The sequence below is a fragment of the Atractosteus spatula genome, chromosome 3 (genome assembly GCF_055471065.1).
Source record: "Atractosteus spatula isolate fAtrSpa1 chromosome 3, fAtrSpa1.hap1, whole genome shotgun sequence".
Classification (NCBI taxonomy): domain Eukaryota; kingdom Metazoa; phylum Chordata; class Actinopteri; order Semionotiformes; family Lepisosteidae; genus Atractosteus; species Atractosteus spatula.
The window spans coordinates 34,915,221-34,936,646 of NC_142708.1; the positions used below are offsets into that span (position 1 = coordinate 34,915,221).

At 35.1% G+C, this 21,426-nt stretch overlaps 1 protein-coding gene across 1 annotated transcript in view; it reads left to right on the forward strand.

Moving 5' to 3' along the window:
- Positions 1-3,473: 3,473 nt before the first annotated feature.
- Positions 3,474-21,426, forward strand: part of parp8 (poly (ADP-ribose) polymerase family, member 8) — a 101,717-nt gene continuing 83,764 nt past the window's right edge. The window contains exons 1-2 of the mRNA XM_088910887.1: positions 3,474-3,807; positions 4,494-4,548. Of these exons, the coding sequence (XP_088767013.1) occupies positions 3,717-3,807; positions 4,494-4,548 (146 nt within the window). The 5' untranslated portion in view covers positions 3,474-3,716. The remainder of the gene's footprint in view (positions 3,808-4,493; positions 4,549-21,426) is intronic.

A 21,426-nucleotide genomic window follows, 5' to 3' on the forward strand; every position in this document is an offset into this window, starting at 1 on the left:
AGAACTTTCACAACAACCTTCTGAATAATCTTTTCCATAACCTTACACATAATATAAATAAGATTTATTGGTTTATAATTGCTTGATCCAGTTTTGTCACATTTGTGAATGGATGCTACATTGGCAATTTTCCTGTCAGTGGGTAGTCTATGAATAACAGCTTTTATTTCCGTAGTAGAATTGGTGGAGCACCACTCCAGAGATTTGTTTATCTTTAGTGCTTCTAGTACTGTAAAACATCTGCTTTTGCCAGGCTAATAGTATTTAATATAAAGAACTTTATCTTTCTTCACTCTGAGACAATTTGTCAGATTCCTCACTGGTAAACACTTGAATTAATTCTTAGACATTAATTTTATAGTATAGTATTTTATAGTAGGCATTTGCTACAATGTCTCAAGCTTTTCCATTAATATTTCTTAGACACGTCACATCATCCTTCACTGTTCTTTAGCAGCTGAAATACTGAAAAAATATGTTAAACTCTGTTGAAATGTGCCTTTCTATCTCTCTCTTAGTTATTATGGTATTGTCTCACACCCGGGTGGTACAGTGTCACAGTGAATAGCATTGTTGTTTTGCAGTGTTGGGGGCCTGGGTTCAGTTCTGGGGTGCTTTCTACATGGAGTTTGGATGTTCTCCCTATTTTCTTGTGGACTTTCACCAGGTGCTCTGGTTTTCTCCAACACTCCAGAGACTTTTTTTTTCTCCAAAAAATCAGGACTTTTATTTTTATAAAAAAATATTACACTCGCAATGCATGCACAAGGGGGATCATTAAAAAGAACTTAAATAAATTAAATTACACCCATTTCCCTTGGTGAGATTTACATCTATTAACTGACCACAATGACCAGGGCCTTGCAAGAACTGGACGATAATCAAATAAAATTAACAGAATATCAATTCACAGAGATAACACATCCCACCAAGACCACAGAAGTATAATAAGTGTTTGAAAACCAAACATGTTTCAGACTCATTTTTCGTAGGTTCACACGTCTCATATTTGTAACTGTTCTTTTATAAGCCGAAGGACAGTTGGACAGTCTCAGTTTTAACAACTCCAAAGACATGTTCACAGACTAATGAATGGCTTCTAGGGAAATTGGCCCTGGTGTGAGTGTGTGTGTGCGCCCTGGGGTGCACTGGCATTCTATGCAGGGTGTATCCTACCTAGTGCCTGTTGCTTGCCAGGATAGGTGCTTTTGTTCATTTTTATTTTTATTTCTCTTTTATTAATTGATTTTCATTTTCTCATCCTAGGGATGAACCTGTTCTGTGCATCAAGCAGAGTATCTTTAAAATGTAGCCGTCCATTCTCTTCATAGGCTGCTTTCCTGTAATTGTAACCAGTTTGTTTCCAAAGTCTTCACATGTGTTTCTTATGGAAAATATTGTATTTGTGCAAGACCTGAATACCGTACATCAATGAATAACATAATCCTTTTCAGTTTGAGTGCCAAGCACTCAGCACCACTTCGTCTCATAAAGAAAAAAACATATATATATAGTACTTCAAGATAATCATAAAATGCTAGAACTTTATTTTAGTCCTGATACTGAATTTCATTTATTAGGTGATAAAAGCCAATTTAAAAATGTCTTGAAACAATAATTGTCTTTATAATTAAAACTGCTGGGGATAATATCAAACTCTGGGCCAGTAATGACATCATCCTGTAGTTTTTTTTCTTACCACATTCCTGCCAAAGTATTGTGTGTTTTGGAACAGAAACATAAGAACAGTTACAAACCAGAGGTAGCCATTGGGAAGTTAGCAGGCAATTGATCCAAACATCCCATCCAGCTGTTTCTTGCATGTTGCCAAGGTACTGGCTTCAACAACATGGTTTCTTGTTCCATACTCCCACAATCCTTTGGGTAAAGAAGTGCCTCCTGTTCTTGGTATTGAATACATTTCCAAATAGGTTCCATTTTTGTCCTCTGGCTCATATTTTTGTTTATTCTAAGGAATTCCACTTGGTTGACTTTGTCAATACTCCAGTGAAGTTCAGCGTTATACTGTATATTATTATTATTGGTTGTCAGAAGGAACATTTGTTGCTGGCAAGTTAAGCCTTAATGTCTAGAAATGTTTATGGTTAAAGAGATTTTCTGAATATGTGGAGTTTAAAAGGACAGAAAAAAATCTTGTGTTACTTTAGACACCGTGTAGTCATCTGAAGATTATGTTAGGAAGAGTTTTTTTTCCATTTGTATAAAGGTGTGGAGCGGTGGCATTGTAGCTAAAGATCTGTGCCTGTGGCTAGACAGTTGCTGGTTCAAATCCCACAGTTGGCAGAGGAATCCTACTCTGTTTGTCTCCTGTACAAGGCCCTTAACCCCAGCTACTCCAGGGGTGTGATACAATAGCTGACCCTGTGCTCTGACCCCAAGCTTCTCTCCCTGTCTGTGTGTCTCATGGAGAGCAAGCTGGCATATGCAAAAAGATGAATTCCTAATGCAAGAAATTGTATATGACTAATAAAGTGATCTTATCTTATAATATTGCTTGGTTGTGGCCCTATTTCATCAGATACATAAAACATGTATCTTATGAAATATTGATATTTAATTACGATTAGATTACTAAGATTCCTTACTTACTGGTACAGTATCTACTAAATTACTAAAAGTATGCAACAAGGCTGAATAAATCTGATTGTTACTGAGACAGGTGGAAAAGAACTGGCTAAAGGCATAGTGAACTCTACCAAAGGATGACCTTAGTTATTGTAGCTGGGATTTTAGTATATTCTTATTTATTGAATTTGGGGACATTTAAATTATAGAGTAATGTAAATTCTTTGAATAATTAAGTCTTTCAGTAAAATGCACAGCTGTTATCGTGGTAAGCACCAGGAAATTCTTTAACAATAAGTGATTTGGATTCTGAATCTTAATATTTAGCAATTGAGTGCTTGCTATTGTTACATGTTGCTTGAATTCTCCAATTAGCAATAAATGGGAGATCACACAGTTGTAGGGATTTTTCTAATGTCAATTTGTCACTTCTTTCACAGTTTGTTTTTATAATTACAGATCTGATTAACATACATCAATCAACCCTTTTCTAGTACTTGGGCAAAATCAGAAGAAATCCAAATAAATCTCCTAACCAAACCCACAAAGACAAGAAAATTGCAAGAAATGTGTTCTAGGCACGAATCTATTTTTTTTACATAGTACATGACATAATAATTCCTGGAGACTTATTATGACACTTGTGCGACTTAGTATAACATCTGACCTGTGCAGTTCAATTACTTTGCAGATTGTATTCAGTACCGGTTCAAATATACCAATGTGATAATGAATTCAAAACAGGTCACTTAGAAATAACGGCTTTTGAGCGTCAGTTTCACTTTAAGACTAGCTTCTGCTATAGCTTTCGAAATCGCCATTGTTGGGTTTAGCAGTGTGAGGTGGAGTGGAGGTTGTGGCTTCCGGTATAAAAAGCTATCACCAATATACATCGAGGAGAGGGTGCTGTTGAGTTCTGGTGCTTTTCATCTGTGAACCTATTGTTGCAAGAGAAAATACAGAAGCAAGGTTCGTTTGACACACCTGGGATTTTATAAACAGCCACAGTTAATGAATATTGCTCTGCCTTTCTAAAAAAATCAGTCTTTTTGAATGTATAAATCCTGAAAGGGAAGACAGTAATTTTTACAGTAAATAATAAAACAAGTCATCCCAGGGGTTTTTATTTCATGGGGATGTGTTCAAGGCAAGAGAGAATTCAAAAAGACGTCGACATCGTAATCCAAAGGTGCAAGGCGGAGAAAGACTGCCTGTTTTCTGGTGAGTTTCCTACTTTTGCGTTGTGGGTATTACTAACCATTATATATTTACATGCAAAAACATTACTACGTATATATATATTACATGATTTTACCAAAGATATAGAGGAATGAACTTATCGTTTGCCATATCGTGACCTGAAAAAAATGTTTTTTTTCTGTTCTTTTTGAGAATAAAAATGCAAAGTGATGGTTTTAAAAGGAAACGTAAGATCTGATAAAGCAATGTAGAATTAATTCTGTACTGTTCTTGTTTTAATCAAAGTAAAATTTCACTATGTAATAATGCATGAATGTGTTGAAATGATATATTTCATTTGTAATTATAAATGTATAGACGGAAAACAACCAGAAAACATTATCATGCTAGTCATGACGTTAGCTTGAGCATTTAATAGAATACGGTGCCTTCTAACAATCAGTTAGCTGGAGCATTCTGTGAAAAACACATTGACTGAAATAAAGAATTCCATATGGGATACTGTTTCAGACAGAATTATTCCGTGAATATTCATTATTAGTTCTCTTCATCCGTTGTCAGTGGAAATCCCTTCTGATGTTGCCATGGCAACTGCACTTGTTGAAAAGGGACTTTTCCTGCGGTTGTATTCTTTCTTTTCCTTTGTGAGTACTGTATTGATTGTACCTGTCGTTTTTACCTGACGGGCGTTTCTTCTTTTATTTCAGATTTCCGATACTCGGACTCCACCTTTACATTCACATACTCAAGGGGCTCTAAAAGGCAAGTTAACGCTGCGTTTTAATTATGTATTTTTCAGTCGTCCAAGTTGCTATTAATGCAAGGCTACTTCGGTAGGTTTCACCCACTGTATATTGCACAAAAAGTTCTTGATAACTAAGGCTGACGACTGCTCATGAGTTTCGGACGTGGTGTTATTTAACTGAGAGAGCAGTGGTACTTTTTAGAACAGACATGGGTGTCGAAATTTCCCCCCCAAAATATGTTATTGATTATTATATTCTAATATTAATTAGTATTAAATAGTATTAATTGACACTAATATTTAAAGATAATCTGATATGGGTTAAAAAATTCTGAGCTTTGCACTAAACAAAACATAACATCTAGCATCAATGTACCTTTTTATGATTCCCTTGTGGTTAGTCTCTTTGTTTCACAAATGTCACTATTTGTATGGTGTATATTGCATGAACTGACTTCTTGGAAACATTATCAAGAATCACCTCATTGCCAGGTATGGAAATAAGAAAATTTCCAGCTGAGTGATCCTGATTGTATGTCATGAATGGCCATACTGACATATTTGAAGACAAACATGTTCAGGAGCCATCAAAAGTGAAAGTTACCAACTGGCATGATGTTTTGCCAAATAAAATGATAAGCAGAAGAGTGTAGTGTAAAGTCTCACACATCCTAAGATGTGTTGCCAACCCATAACAATGCGATGCTCATTTAATCAAGCTGATACTCTCTTATGTACTTGTTCACTAAACTTATCTCAAACCAGTGGTGGAATATTTTCAGGATGTAACAAGTTTTCTAAGAGTATCTCAAGGCTGTTGTAGAAAAGACTGAATTCAGATGACCTCATAGGCCCATTTGTCCTGGTGTACCGTTTGTCTGCTTGGAATTTGTCAGTCTAGGTAGAGGATATTCACCATTGTCAATGAAAAAGAAAAAAAATAATAAAAAAACAAGAATGATTTTCATTCAAGCTTCACCTTTTGTCAATTGAAGAGCCTTTTCTGTCAGTACCACGTTTCAGGACCACAGGCTGGTGATAGAAGTGATCACATGCTAGCCCATTGCCATACAGGTTATAATCCGGTTTTCTGACTGTGGCCTGTCATGAAAGAAGACCTCATATCTTTAAGGTCCAAGTTTCACAGCACATCACATCTGCTACTGTAGCTGATCATGGCCAGCTTTGTTCTGTACATCTAAGAACATCTCTAGAACAACTCACTGAATTACTTGAACTTTGTAACTGACACAATATTCCATTTCTAGCTTTGCCTCTGTACCTACTATAACTGTCTTCACATTTAAAATATTAGCTTCTTCTACCTGATGTTTACAGCAGTACATGGTCTTGGATAAATTTGAAATGACACCTCATTTACTCTGAGTGAAATTCACTTATTCTGCATGCTTAATAATGTTAAATAAGTTTGGTTTATTAAGTAAAACAAGGATTTGGTTCCTTGTGTACCTAGTTATGCCCCTCTATACTCAATGTATTTAAGATAACATACATTTCTGTACCTTAATGACACTTTTTTCAACTGTATTTCTCTATTAAAATAATAATGTTTAAAGAAGGTAGTGAAGACTACAAGGGATATTAAATTGTTTGGATTTTTGTAGAGAATTTGATAGATCATTAAAATTGAGTTGTGCTCACAACTAGGTTAATTAACAAATCCTACATGTAAACCTAAAGTTGAATCAGGTGACCATCAAACCAATTAAGTGCAAATTCCCTTTTGCAAATGCTACATTCTATAACTTATATGTGTCTCAAAACAGTACACTAAGATTAGAATAGTAATTTTTTTTATAGTGTATGGTCCACAAAGTGTAATTAGAATTCTGAACTCTGAAGATGAGTAACTGATTTGTGCATGTTTATTAATAACACAGTAATTCTACATTTGACAATTTGATACTACACAATCTAGTTTGTTTGGTAAGCTCATAATTGCTTAGAAATGTTTTTAGCATTTTTATTGAAATTAGCCACATTAGAAATTGGCTAATTTTTACCACATTTTTTTATTCTGTGTATAAAACAAATCCAGTCATGTGTTGGGAAATTGTAGATGAATGTTTTTTTTTTGTTGTTTAATTTTCATTATTAAAATGATAAATACCACAACATTGCTTTTTTGTGACATTGTTTATAATACATTGTATTATAAAATAATACATTAAAATTAGTCTCAAATTTCCATCCATAATTCTCTCCATTTTTACATTTGTGACTATATTTCCTACAGTTTTCTAGTTCTTGTGCTGTTCATGCTTAATTAATTGCCATTTTGTTTAAAATGTAATGCTATGAGTCATATTCTTGATATAGAAAAAATAAAAGCGAGTGACATTCCTTTTAAAGCAAAACTTGGCCGCAAAATAATTAGGAATGTAGGGGTACGCATCAACAGTGGATGGCTGCTTAGGGGGAGATAATTATGTTTCTAAAAATATAAGAGCAAGAAAGGGGCTTCTTCAGTTTCGGAACTGTATCTGAGTGTCGAATGGATAACTTATTACTGCAGTTGTATTAATTGTTGTTGCACAGTATTTGATGTGAATTTAGCAGTACTGTTATTTCATTTGCTGTTTTCCTGTGGATTGCCACATTGATTTCTTGCCGTTCTGCACTGAAGGGAAGGCTTGTAAATTGTATGTTAACCATAGGTTAATACCAAAGTTAATTATCCATTTCACAATGCAACAGTAGATACATTTTAGCACAATTTAGGCCCATCCCACTTTTTGCTGCGGAGTTTTCATTCTCCGTCTCGGTACAAGGGCTATCTGAAAAGAAGCTGAAACCGTCCACTTTCAGAAGTGATGGTGTTATTGGTTATATGATTAAAGACTTTTCTTGAACAAAGAGTATCAACATGGCTGAGAAGCTTTTTTCAAACTCCCACAACCCTGTCGGTAAAGAAATGCTTCTGGTTCTCATTTTTAAATGCATGTCCAGATAGCAAGATATGTTCAAGACTAACCACATAAGACACTGCAGCCACAGTCAGGAAATACAGCAAAAAATGGTAGCCATGCAAACAGAAGTGGTCAGTGCAGAAAGAGAAAAACTAATTAAAAGAGAAAAAAGACTGATAGATCAAATTTCAAGACAAAATTCCAGCCTTAACTATGCTGCTGATTTCATTTCCTCATTGAATCTCTTCAATAAAGAACCTAGTGTCAAGAAACTAGTGTGGATGGAAAAGAATGAGCTTGAAAAATTTATCATGTGAGAATGCCATTGGAAAAGCCTGAAATGGAAATGTATTTGAATGTACTGGTGGAAATGAGTATCAAGCACAAATGAACAAGATGTACGGTTAGGCTTGTCATTTGGAATTGCTGGGCTACGATTTAGATTAGTCTGTCCTAGAGTGGAATTTTTATTGTTAGATAACAGCAGGTGATATTTCTGCACTGGAGTTGATTTCTGTGCTTGAGTAGTGTGCAATATAAAGACCTGCTTATGTGTCACGTCCCAGTGTGTGTTCTGTGTGTGTTTTTTCTGTTATGTCCACACTGCTGACCCTTAATTGTTCTCCCTTCCCCATTGGCCCACCATTACACCACACTTTCCGTATGATGTCATCATCAATTAGCTCTCAGCCAATCAGAACACATCCTATTCAGCATATAACATGGAGGTTTTCAGCAAGAAGAGGCCTTTTGTTTGACTTCAGTCCCGTTTGGTTTTGGTTATCGCTTCGCTTCGCTTCGCTTCGCTTCGCTTCTGGTTATTGCTTCGGCTTCGTTTGTTGGTTTGTTTTGCTTTGTGTATGTGTATTTTCGTATAGCTTCGGCTTTGTTGTTTTGTTGTTTTTTTTGTTAGTTTCTTTGTACTTTCGTTTGTTTGTGTGTTCATCCTTGTTTTGCCATTACCTTGCCCCAGTGTTACATGTTCAACTTTTGTGTTCTTTTGTACCCTGCTCCTGTTGATTACTCTTGTTTTCCCTTATTTGTATTCCTGGTTCACTTGTGTTTTTGTGTGAACTTTTGTATATAAGGTTAGTTTAGGTTGTTGGGTACACTTTACACACTTAGGAACAAGTAATAGGTTTATTCCATGCTGAAAAAAAGAAGAAAGAGAACACAACGTTTCGGCCGTGGAGCCTTCTTACACACTTAGTTGATTTTGTATTAGTACACTAGTTTAGTATGGGTGAGTGCAATTTGTCTTGTATGGTTTTGGGTAGTCAGCGCATCTTAGCTAGGGTGTTGAAGACGTCGAAGACCGTGTGTTTCGGGTTTTCTTTTGTAGTCAGATTAGCTTTCCCTCACTGTCCTAGCCAGCTCCATTTTGTTTATTTTCTTTCCTTTGGCACCACTCTACTTACCCTTGTTATCACGCTTCCTAGTCCCTCACCAAAACCCACCTGCTTCCAAAAGAATTATCCTAAATGTTACCCCTTTACCCCTAGACACTTGGGGTTGTAACCAGTATAGTTTCAGTATAGACTTGCTGAGGCTGTGATATGACATCATGAAGCGTACTAAAGAAGTATAATCAGCATGGTCACAAAGAGTTGTAGCAGTGAACAGTATTGATGAAATTTCCAGGTATACACAGTACCATGTTGCCTTCATTGATGCGATTCAGAATGAGGCAAGAAAACTTTGGTGAGGTGAACCGACACTATTACATTGTAAACAAGCAGGCTTGTGAATACATCTCTTTCAATCCAATAGAAATATTGCTGTCGACTTCAAGACCGTTTTGCCGACAAGTACTTATTACTTGTTAAGTCAGCATGCAGATCACGTTGGAACATTTCTGCGGTGAGATGCCTGCTACACAACCTGGACTTATTTGCTCGTACATCACACTACATTAGTAATTACAGCGACTAGTGAGTGTGAGAATTGTGACCTAAAACCTTCCCGAACTCACTCTCTTGCCCGTAGTGAGACAACATGGAGACCAGTCAGTACTTTCACAAAGTTCACGATTTTGTGCTTAATTCAGAATTTGTCAAATTTTGCGATACCGTCAGTTAATCTATTTTGTTACCGGAATTTAATAACTGGTCTGATGAAAATTGGGACTGCAGTTGCCCTTTAAGCAGGGCTATGGGAAGACTGCAGTGCAATAACGTTGGCAGGGTGTCCTGCACGAAACAAGAAAATTAATTATTATATACTGTATGATGCCCAGGGAAGAGCTTTGTGCTATTTCCTGTCTTTTGTATAATCAAGCCATCATTGTTTTCTTCTGTTATTAAGGAGCGGTTTATTATTTTTTCATGCATTGAGCCAATAGAAGGGCTCGCTTGAGAGCTACGCGATTACATACTATTGTGGTTGCTGGATGGAAAATGATCTTGCGGTGTGTTACTATGAATAATACGTAGTCTTGTGTTCATTTTGTCTGTGTTCACACATTTATTTGACCAGGTGTCCCGCCTGGCCTGTGTGCAACTCTGGGAAACCATGAGTGGTGGTGACAGAATATGAATATACTATAAGGATAAGAGGGTGCATACTGAAATGGATTCAGTACCCATTTATAATGAAAAATATACTGGAACATATTCTGCTTGCTCCTGAATATTTTTTGTACAAGTATGTATGATAAACACAGCTTCAGAAGGAAGCCATATATGGGGGAAAAAAAAAGTAGAGAGCCATTATGCTAGTTACATATTTACTACTTTGATGTTGTATGTAGTGTCTACAGTACAACATGGAAGGTAATAGAATATTGGGGCTATTGTCCTGGCACAGTATATAAGCATGAGGGATCTCAAAAATAGTGCGCATTTCTGAAGGAACAGTATGCCTAAAATGTGGATCAATTTATTTTCTTTAAAAAGTAATTTAGCTACTAGAAAGTTCAAAGTTGAAGTATTAGTGAAAGAAATGCATTGGCCATGTGGAAGACTTGCCTCGGGTCTTTTGAGACAGTGGTTCGGGCAGTGTACTGTCTGCCCTCCTGCTTCGTGCCGTCATACCATTTGAAGGAAAGAAACCTTCAGATTTTATCCTTTTGTTTGCTTTATTCCGTTTCTCTCTTTTTGTCAGATTTTCAGTGTTTATAATTTAAAATGATCACTGCTGTTAAATCATTAGATCAGCGATGGAGGCAAAGCAGGTTCTACGACAAAATAAAAGAGCATCCAGAAACGGGAAGTTGTAATGGTAGGAGAAGAAACAGAAGAAAGAGTAGAAGCCAAAACAGCCCTACAGAAGGTAATTTCAGCACTGAAGAGTCTTACTACAGGCTTTAAGAAAGGGAATGTTGTTTTATATTTGTGGAAATACTGTTTTACTATTTGTGGTATCCACCTAATAAAAAGAAATGTCTTTGCCTTATTATTATGAACAGGAAAATAGGTTCCCTTTTGTTTAGTATCGATTTTAGAGAGAAATTCAGTCCTAAGTAGGATCTTTTGTTTCATAAGATAACAGATTCTCTTTTTTTCTTATACAGTATTTGTGCTTCAGTAGCTGGTAAGTTTGTTCCCATGTTTGTAGAAGGCAGCACTCTCACGGATCTGTAAATATCTGTACATTGTAGTAGTGAAATATGAATAAATAAATGCGTAAGTTTCATTGCCTGGTTATTACTGTTATTGTTTTGTCACTCAGGATTCAGTGACATGGGAATGGGGTGTATAATGGATAACCTTTATTAAATTGCTTCCAAAGCAGGACCTAATTTTGATGATGATTATGGTTTTGATTTGATGTTTGTTTTGTTTCAATTTTAACCATGCAAAGCTTTAGAGATGTCGTGGGTACCCAAAATGATGAAAAATTCCTGTTGTCCTCCTCTTGTGGTATTAAATCTGTATATGCAATAAATATTGCCCACATTAGGTCAGATATAAGGATGTGTAACAAAAAAAATAGATATCAGAAACAATTTAACACATACAGTGTAACTACAATGGGTAAAGTACCACAGTGCAACCTGAAATAAAGAGAACAATGGACAATAAAAAAGTGGTTTAAGTATTAAAAAATGTGGCAGTTTAAACAATTATGAGTACCAAACTATCCACAGCTTTATACAGTATATTTATAATACCCAAATATAGAAACTATCATGGCAATTTAACATAAAATCAAATTTTCATGTTTCTGTACTTGTAAAATACAGGGTGGTAGATATATTGTTTTTGTATAAAAATTACTAATGTTTAGGTCCTGTTTCAGTGTTACTGGTTTGTTTGTATAATACAAACATAACGTTCAGTCCATAGGAATGTGAGTTCCTTGTGAATTCACTGAACTTTAGCTGGAATTACTACAAATAGTTATTTCTGGTGGAAGATCAGGAAGAGACTTTCACTTTTATCTTTGTGTCGACAGATTTACTTGAGCCATGAAATTAAAATGTTCAGTGATGTGCTTTTCAAGCTGTAAAATAAGTCATTTAAGACACTTTTTTTCTCATTACAAAGTATTATTATACTGGTATAAATTAGAGAATCTTTGGATCCCTCTTTGAAGATACTTAAAGCCCCTTAAAATGGAATGTTTCTGACGTTTTGTTTATTCAGTCTTATATTCATGTTTTATTTAGTGTTTGTTCAAATGAGGATTTGTCTGCCAGTGGCCTCTAAAGTGAACATATGCAGAGCAATAATTTGTCTTGTGCTGGCCACCCTTTTGGAATTCAAATGGTCAAAGTGTATGACTTTGAATGTCTTCTTTTGCTCTAAACACTGTCAAATCATCAGCGAGGCTGCTGCTGGGGTTTTATAAGCAGATATGATTCAAAATATAAACCACTGTAACAGTCAAAGCAGTAGTTGTAAGGGATTTCAAATTGAGCTGGTGACCATTAACATTACCCATCTGACTTACTGTATTTGTTACCCGCAGTAAGAGTCGCTGTGCTGCTGTTGGATGTGGGGGAAAACAGCAGTCACATATGTAAGGAAAGTGTGTTGGCTGCAGAGGTTGGCTGTGGCCTGTTGCAATGCAAAACAGAAGGCAGTTCCTCATCAAAACATGAAATTAGTTAACTGGATTTCACAAAATCGAAAATGATTCACACACTTCTACGACTGCAGCGCTGCTACTGTATTGTACTTGTATTTGGTGCTCGTATATCACATGCTTTTAGGGTCTTTTGATGATTGCAAATGATAATAATATCATTTCTGAAATTAATTTTGCTTTGTGCAAATATTTATATGGAAATAAACATCACCTAAGCAAAATATTTGTTAATTACCATATTAAATTGTATTTTACAGTTAGTGTAGTTACAATTCTTTTCATATCATCTATATTTTAATTACATATTCTTTGCATACTGATTCAAAGATGTCGTACCTCAGATGCTGTTTAAATCATATATAAAAGTTGTATATCAAGGAAACATATTTAGGTATAAATAAGGTCCATGCACTATAAACAATGTATATACAAGAGGGTGTACACTATCAGACTTTTGTATTAGGATTTGCAAAGTTGTAACTATCTTAACATAAAATAACCACATTACATTCATAGTCCACTGGAAACTAAATTATGACTGCTGCTTCATGGCTTGGCAGGCAAGAGTAGCACAATTTAAGAACTTTTTCCATACAGACTATTTTTCCATGCAGTGCTCGAGTGACCAGCAGCTGGAGTTTGTTGGAATCCGAATTGAGATTGAGACTGACAGAGATGTTCATGTGTTTAACTGTGTACCCTTGGGCCTTTCAATTGCCACACAAAGATGACTCAGTCTGTGATTCTGCACATGTTTTTGTATGCACATTCACACTGTGCACCTTGTCTTTGCAAATATGTGAAAGTGCAAGTGCAACTCCACTGTACGGTTTTAGTGGTAATAAGTGTTCTCTCAATTCATAAAACAAACTCTAGTTTGGATACACTTCCCATACACTGAGCATCAAGTTAATTAAGTCCCTAGCTCTGTTCCTGTTTTAATTTTTGGATTTCTTTTAGAAAATATGCTAGAAATGTGCCAGAAGCTTCTTTAACCTTTAAAGGAAAGAGACTGTTTTCTGTTCTATCTGTAGCATTTTTACATGTCCTTGTTTTGGGTACATTGCAATCAATATATATAAAACTTAAAATCACTGACTCTCACCTTGTGCTGAGCATATTTGAGCAGTGTGGTTTTTAAAATGGTATAAATCCATACTTTTACATCAACTTATTTCTATACTCAAAATGCAAGTCTTGAACCACTCCTGAACATTGTGATAAATATGCTAATTTATAGTAAGTTGTTTAATAATTTTGATCAGTGAAGTAGCACCAATTAAGATAAGCAAGTCCTAACAAGATATATAAATACAAAATTAACAGTAAGTAATTGTTTGAATTAATTTTTCTGTAATTTAGGTTTACAGAACATAGTATCTAGAAAATAATATTCCTCCATAAAACCATGCTATCTGCAGTGTAATCTTAAATTTTATACAGTACTTACATTTTTGAAAACCCTTTATGTAAATTTGCAGTTGGTAAACCTGAGGGGTTAGAGGTACTGGAATCGCGATTCAACCTGTTAAAATTCCTCATACAATTTTTTCACCTGTAATAAAGTGAAACTTCACAATAATGAAAAACACATTACATTGTTAAAAATAATATTTTAATTAAATACCTCATCAGTGAGAGAGGTGATTGGGCATGAGGGGATATACAGCAATAAGCTGAATTTCAGACTTGGTGAAAAAAACAACAAACTATATCATGGTCCTCTTTGTCAGCAGTAAAGTGCTCTTTAGTGATGAATCACTAAAGATTTGCCTATGTCATTTATGTTAAGTAGAAGTGATAAATTTTTTGAAGCTCTCCGTATTTTAATTCATTGGCATAGTATTCTGTATAAACTAAGCTGGAATTACATCTTTGCCATATGCATGTCATGAACTTTCATAATTTCAAGGTTTCGTGAGTTCATGAAGAGATTTTTCATTAGATGGTGGAATAAAAACTGTTTTGTCATAAAATGACTTGCATGCAATCACCAGTTTCTCTCTATAGCAGTGTTTTATACTTAATGTTTATTTCATTTTGGTACATCAACAAGTAGGATAGCATGCAAAGAATCCATAATCAGAAATTGAATTTCTAGGAATAAATAAGCCTTCCACTTCAACTGTATACTACCATAAAATGAAGTAGAGCCTTCCTGAGTCAGTGACATGAAAATGTCAAATCATGGATGAACAAAGGGAAATGCATTTGGGAAATAGTTATTGAGTAGGTACTAAGTTAGACTTATTTTATAATTTGAGCAATTTAAGCAGCAGAGGAAACTTTGAGTCTTCACCTGGGGACCACAGAAAAATTAAAATCTGCCACGTGCTGGAACCTGTAATGAAAAGTAGTCATTTTAAAACACCAGAGCTTGGGAGACTTAACTCCATCCAAGCAACTTCCTCCCACTGAGCGTAGGCAGTGGTCCATTACGTTTATTCAACCTCATATAACTTTTCCCTCCCTAATTTCAAGAACACAAATTTAAAATTGTCACAAGCAGTGCCAAGAGTAGCGGCTTGCAGAGATTTATGTTTTGTAGCATTCCAGTATTGATGTGACTTGGGTAAATAAACAAGCAGATGAAGGAAAAAATAGTGCTGGGAGAAATGTGATTATAGACACATTATAGACATTATAGCATTATAGACACTTTGCATCTTGTAGAACGTGCATCTTTTTCAGTGCAAGTAAGTAGGGTAAATCAGGGTTCTTAGTCATCCTGATAAAGTAATATTACATGGGTTTCCTTAGTCATGTTGTGAGGAATTAGAAGTAAGCAAGGAGACATGTTCAGTGTGTTGGTAGATTTGTTCTAGTTTTGCAAACCCTTTTTCTGCATGGTTGCACATGGTATAAAGTTTCCAGAGGTCAAAAATGAAACAAGAAGATTATACTGATTTGAATGAATATTACAATTAACAGGAAGGAGTAGGAATGGCACCGGATGCTGCAGTTGAGTTAGCCACACACAGGAACTTCAGGTGAGTCAGATGTGTGGTTTTTGTGTTAGGTAACAAAAGTTAAAATGATTGTTTTCCTCTGTTTGTTGGGTTACAAGATTGCTACCTATGCATTTTAGTGTGTCAAGGAGTGGATACTCACATTGAAATGAATGGGCTGGTAATTCATGGGCTTTAGCACCATTCTTCTCATTTCACTAAAGTTTTGTTCTGTTATATGTCTGGACAACTTTTACAAATGAAGTTGTATACTCGTGCTTAAATACATTTCCTAGAGCTTGCGTTCTTAGAATATTTTTATTATCTGTAGTTAGGCCACAGTAAAACATAAAATTAAAAATAGTCTAAAAATAAATAACAATTCTCAAAATAACCAACTGTGCATCCCACTGCACCTCATTTTTTGCTAGGCCACACATGCAAGTATGGATGTGATCCAGCCTTGCTGCAGCTGGTCAGTCCGAGACTTTCAAACAGGACTGCATGACTTGTTCAGCAAGAATGTGAGTTGATTTTCATCTTGACAGAGATGCATAGTGGCAAGAGGTGAAGTGTCTTCAAATAGTTGTTTTGGAAACGCAGTTTGTATTTATTTAAATAAAAAAGTTCATGGTGACAGAAATGTAATTCAAATGTAACACCAAAGCCTTCTCTCCATGCAGTTTCTCACTATCCAAGATTTTTATTCATTTATGTATGAGAAACTTTGTGGTGGAGTGAGTGTTGATTTTCTCTTCTCCTGTTGCTAAAATCACAGTGATTTTCACATCAGGCCTTCAGTTCCAGCTGACTGTGGGGGGAGGAATTTTAAAGTGGTGATTATCCCATTAAATTGCCATGAGCCCTCCTGAGTTGAGGGCATCAGGGTGCTATACTCCTGCACCTGGAGATCTTCCAGCCATGCAGCAACATACAGTACAAAGGTTAACACAATGTTTCGAAGGCTCCACAGCCGAAATGTTGTGTTTTCTTTCTTCTCTTTTCACTTTTTACTTGTTCCTTTGCAGCCTACACATGCTGACACAGCTACCCACCTGAAGTACATGGGTTAATAAGGGTATCAGTTAAAGTTTATATATCATCTCTCTGTTTGGGGATGCGGCAGAATACTACGCAAAACTATGCAGAACAGACTGGAAAGCAAAGCAGTACAATTAAAAGTACCTCTTTCACCTCCATTTAGCACTAATTTTATGGACAGTGAACGTCCAGTGAACTTGCACTATTACATTAATTATGATCGCTTCTACTGTAAATACTGATAAATACTGTAGTTACAACATTCTTTGCAGTGAAGATGTGGAACAAATGAGAGCTTTTTTTAAAAAAGGAATATAGTATGTTTTGTGAACATAGATCAGTAAATCTATGGTATATACAGCTACAGTATTTTTAACACAGACAAAGACAAAGTAGCTTTTGAAGTTCTCTTTATCAGAGCAGCTTCCAGTAATTATAAAAATAATTAATTCTTCATTCAGAATGCAAGGTGAATATTTTACTGTGCATAATGAGCCTGATGAAGGCCTTTATGGCCACAGCATGCAGTTTTTTTAATTAAAGTTTGGTACTGTATTAACTGATGGAGTCATAATTTCTTTTGCATAAATCAACCCCCTAATTTGATTGGCGAAGCAATTTCTCACTTGTCCACCAGACCTTCTGTGCCTTGGCTGCTGCAGATCACCCAGGTGGATGCTACACTTCACTGAATTTAACAGTTACACAGAAGGCCTTTTGGCCCACGTAGCCAGTTTGATCTAAGAATCTCATTCATCATTAGACAGTTTGTTACATACTCCAACAATCTTTTGCACAAAGGACCTACTGTTCCTGGTTTTAAATGCAGTTACACATAGTTTCCATTTGTAACTTCTGGATTGTGTCTGGTGATTGTGGAAAAAGTCCCACTAAACTGACTTTGTCATTTCTTTTGAGGATTTTGTTTTCTTAGACTGGATCCTCTCATAGTCTTCTCTTCGTAAGATTAAAAACGTTCAGTGTTCTTTTCTCTTAGTTTGTCAGTATTCAACATTCCTCTAAGTCTTGTGTCTGGTTGCTCTCCTTTGGACAGATTCAGAGCACCAAAATTGTGCATACTGTTCTAAATTAATTTTTTGCTACTACATTTTAAACCAAGTGACATTATGTCAAAATTGTACTTTGTGTGGTTTTAACTATATATCCTTCATATTCTTTGACTTCCTATATCACCCCCCCCCCATTGTCTAGAAGATGTAAACAGCCAGGGCTTCATTGGAAGCAGCCTCATCAAGCTTAGTGTTTTTACTATTTTGTAGTAAAATGCCTGGAATTTGATTTTGTTTCATGCATGTAACACTCCACACATAGATACATTGTATGTCATCTGCCAGACATTTGCCAATTTATAATTGTATTTAAATCTTATTGAATTTCATTTGCTGATTTTTCAGTATATGGTAGTCCTCTTATTTTGATCTGTAACCTTAATTAGTTTTCTAATATTACCAGAATTTTGATCATTGATATAAATTAGAAAGAACAGTGGTCCTAGGACAGATATCCATTACTCTGCTAATTCTTCCACCCCAATCCCCCTATATGTGTTTTCTTTCCATTACCAGTTTTCAATTCAGAAACACACAATAAAAGCCTGTCTCCTGTACTTTGAGAATTTTTTACAAGTAACTTTATCAAAAACCATGTGAAAATTGATATATACTGGATTGTATGATCTATGTATCCATTACTGATGAATCTTCAAAGTTCAAAGTTTGAACTTCAAAGTTCAAAGAACTCTTACAAATTAGTTTTTCTTACAAATTACTATTTCTAAATCCTTAACCATTATCCTCTAGGATCCTATACTTTGGTTCTAATTATAGTTTTCATGTTCTGACATGTAATATAGGTAAAATGTATTGATCTGTTAATATTTATGGTCAGTTTTGTCTCTTTTTATGGATGGACACAGCATTAGCAATTTTACGGTATAGCGACACTAACCCCTCTCTTCAGCAACTATTGTAACAATTTTCTTAATGGCATATGGGTAGCATCACAGGCACTCTTGAGTGCAGTTGTTATAGTACTGTAAGGCCCTGGAGTTCTTTTAATCTTAAATGCTTCTAGTACCAGAAACGTTTCTGCCTCTTCTATGCCAATATGTCTGTGCCATAGAGGTGGGAGAGAAAGTTGATCTTATCCTATGATTTAATGAAGAGGTTATTGCACTGGAGAAGTAACTACAAATACTCCAAGGGCTCCGAGAAATTAACTACTTACTGTACCTTAAGTCCTTACCGTGTCATGAGACTACAATGATATAAGTCAATACAAATAACACAATTGACGTGGTACACACTACTGTGAGGTAAATGTTACCCTTTAAATAGTGCAACATTATTAAATATGTTTCAATAGAAACATTTTCTCTAGCTACAATTGTATTTACATATCTGCATTTAGGATTAACATTAAATAAATAATTTACTCACCTAAAAGTCAGCAAAGTCAAGAGACTTAATTCCCTGTACTGCTTTACTTCGATAGAAATGAAGGCCATTATGCGTAATAAAAGATAATCAGCTTGCAGTGATAAGTGTTACCATTAACACCTCAAATGGCATTTCAGTTTCTGTTGCTGACATTCCTATAGGTCTTTCCCAGTCTATGTGGGGAAAGTTGAAGTCTCCCATAAGAACTAGTTCTGCTTTTCCACATTAAAGAGTGCTGACTCATGATCGCACATGTATTTGTTGTTCTATAGCATACTCCCAACACTATGCCTTTGAAATGTAACATGTAGCATCTTTGACATACCCTACATTGTTACACTGCCACCTGTTCTTCATCTCATCCAGTTGTTTGAATTTGTTCTGGATGGAAAGTGTACAGTTTATTCCAATTTCATTTGTATACGTATGGCTTTTGTTGAGACCAGTGATCAAGATTTTTTTGTCAGCGATGGAGGTTGAGCTCTCACATTTGATATTATTGTTTTGTAATAAGGAAATTAATTTGCTGATGTTGAGTGGATCAGCTTTTCTGTAATTCATTTCTCTAAGTTGCTTTTCTAATAATCCAGGGTAAAAACATCCTTGAATATTGATTTTGTCAGTTTTTTTAAGCTTTTCCCTTAGTCAGCAAAAGGTAGGTGGTCTGAAAACCCTTTTTCAGCTGAAGCACAAAAAAAAACACTCTGAATGTAACCTTAATTAACACTTGTTGATTGGCTACCTCTTTTACACTTCAAAAACCGTTTATTTTCTGTGTAATGAAAACCTTATGCCTAGTGAACACGAGAAACAAGCAAGCTTATTACTGAATTTTTAAATTCTGCCACAGTGAATTTTTCTAGGCTCTGTCCTAATAAAAATATGTCACAGAGAGGAACTTGAAAATTCAATGTAGTCACTTGTTCTTAAAACATAAAAGTCCTCTTTGCTTTATGCATTGCTTCACATCTTATGTAAATACATTTATTTCCAATTAAATCTTAATAAATATATTTTGAAAGTAATGAGCTCATCACTGAAGAAAGTAGGGTGAAAAGTGATAAAATAGTACCCCTGGTTGAATTATTACACTTTACAAATGTCAGCAATGTTGTGAACATAAAGACCATTTAAGTAAGTCGATTTTTTTAAACAAATCATGGCATCAATGTCATCCTGAATTTTTAACCTAAAAATGGGAAGTTGACTACTTCCCTTTTAACAGCCCGAAGTACTGAAGGAAGAAATATGTTTAGAAAAGTTCAAGTAGGTAGCTGCATCAGCATGTGTAGGCTGCAAAGGAACAAGTAAAGGTTTATTCCACACTGAAAAGAGAAGAAAAGAAACGCAACATCTGGGCTGTGGAGCCCTCTTCGCGTGTCAGTATGTTTTGATGTTAGTGACCTATATGAAATAATGAATATGCATTTTCAGTGTATACTGTGTTTCGGTTGTATTATGATTGGGATATTCTGTCTGAATAAAAACTCTTTTATGCAGTTAAAATCTTTGTAATATTAGTGTGACAACTCCTCAACCTCAGATATTGCTCATATAACTTATTTATATAAGCACTAAACATTAGTACATTTTATTGTTATGATAGCACAGAATGTCATGTTTTCTGACAATCTTAAAGTTCATCTTTCAAGCTGTAAAATTAAGAACTGTACAGTATGTATTAATTGATTTAGTACTGTATTATAGTAATGTTAATGATGGAAAAAAAATCCATGTCAGTTATTTCACTTCTGAAAGAATTGTTACTCGGCATTGAAGATTGTAATGTCAGACATTTTTGGGATGTATTGAATGTTCTGCTTAAAATCAAAGTGCCTTAATGTAACATATGCAGGCAATGTTTGAATGTCAAGTTATGATACCTATCTATATTTCCTCATTCTACAGCTATTGATCAGTTTTGCTTGTTCATGTGCAACCATTACTGTACATCAAAGCATGCATACTTTGAGCTTTACATTTAAGAATGGATTGGATTTGCTTCTTGCAGTAACAAACTTGAAAGAAAAGTATTTTTTTAAGATCTTAATACACTGGGTATTTGCCTCACGGAGTAGTTTGAATCAGTAATTTGTGTCTAATATAGAAAATGTATCATTAAAAAATGACATAGGTTTTAAAAACACATTTATTTTATGATGTCTTACATAATAAAACCTTAAAACAAACAACCATCTGACATGTTATATGCCTTTATCAGTAAGTTTAAAAAGGTAGGTGTATCTCATATGAGGTCCCACAATTCCTATCAAGAAAAGAGGGGGAAAGGAGATAAAATCATAATAGTTACTGATGTTTTGCAAATACAGGTTTTTTCTCTTGCAAAGAACTTTGGATTGCTTTGTAAGCATTCTTTAGCATTAACGTTGCACATCTTAAATCATGTCTAAAAATATCCTTATTTTTGACTTCCTGTTTTTAGGTGAATGGTAAAAAACACTTACAAGAAGGAAACAAAAGAAAAA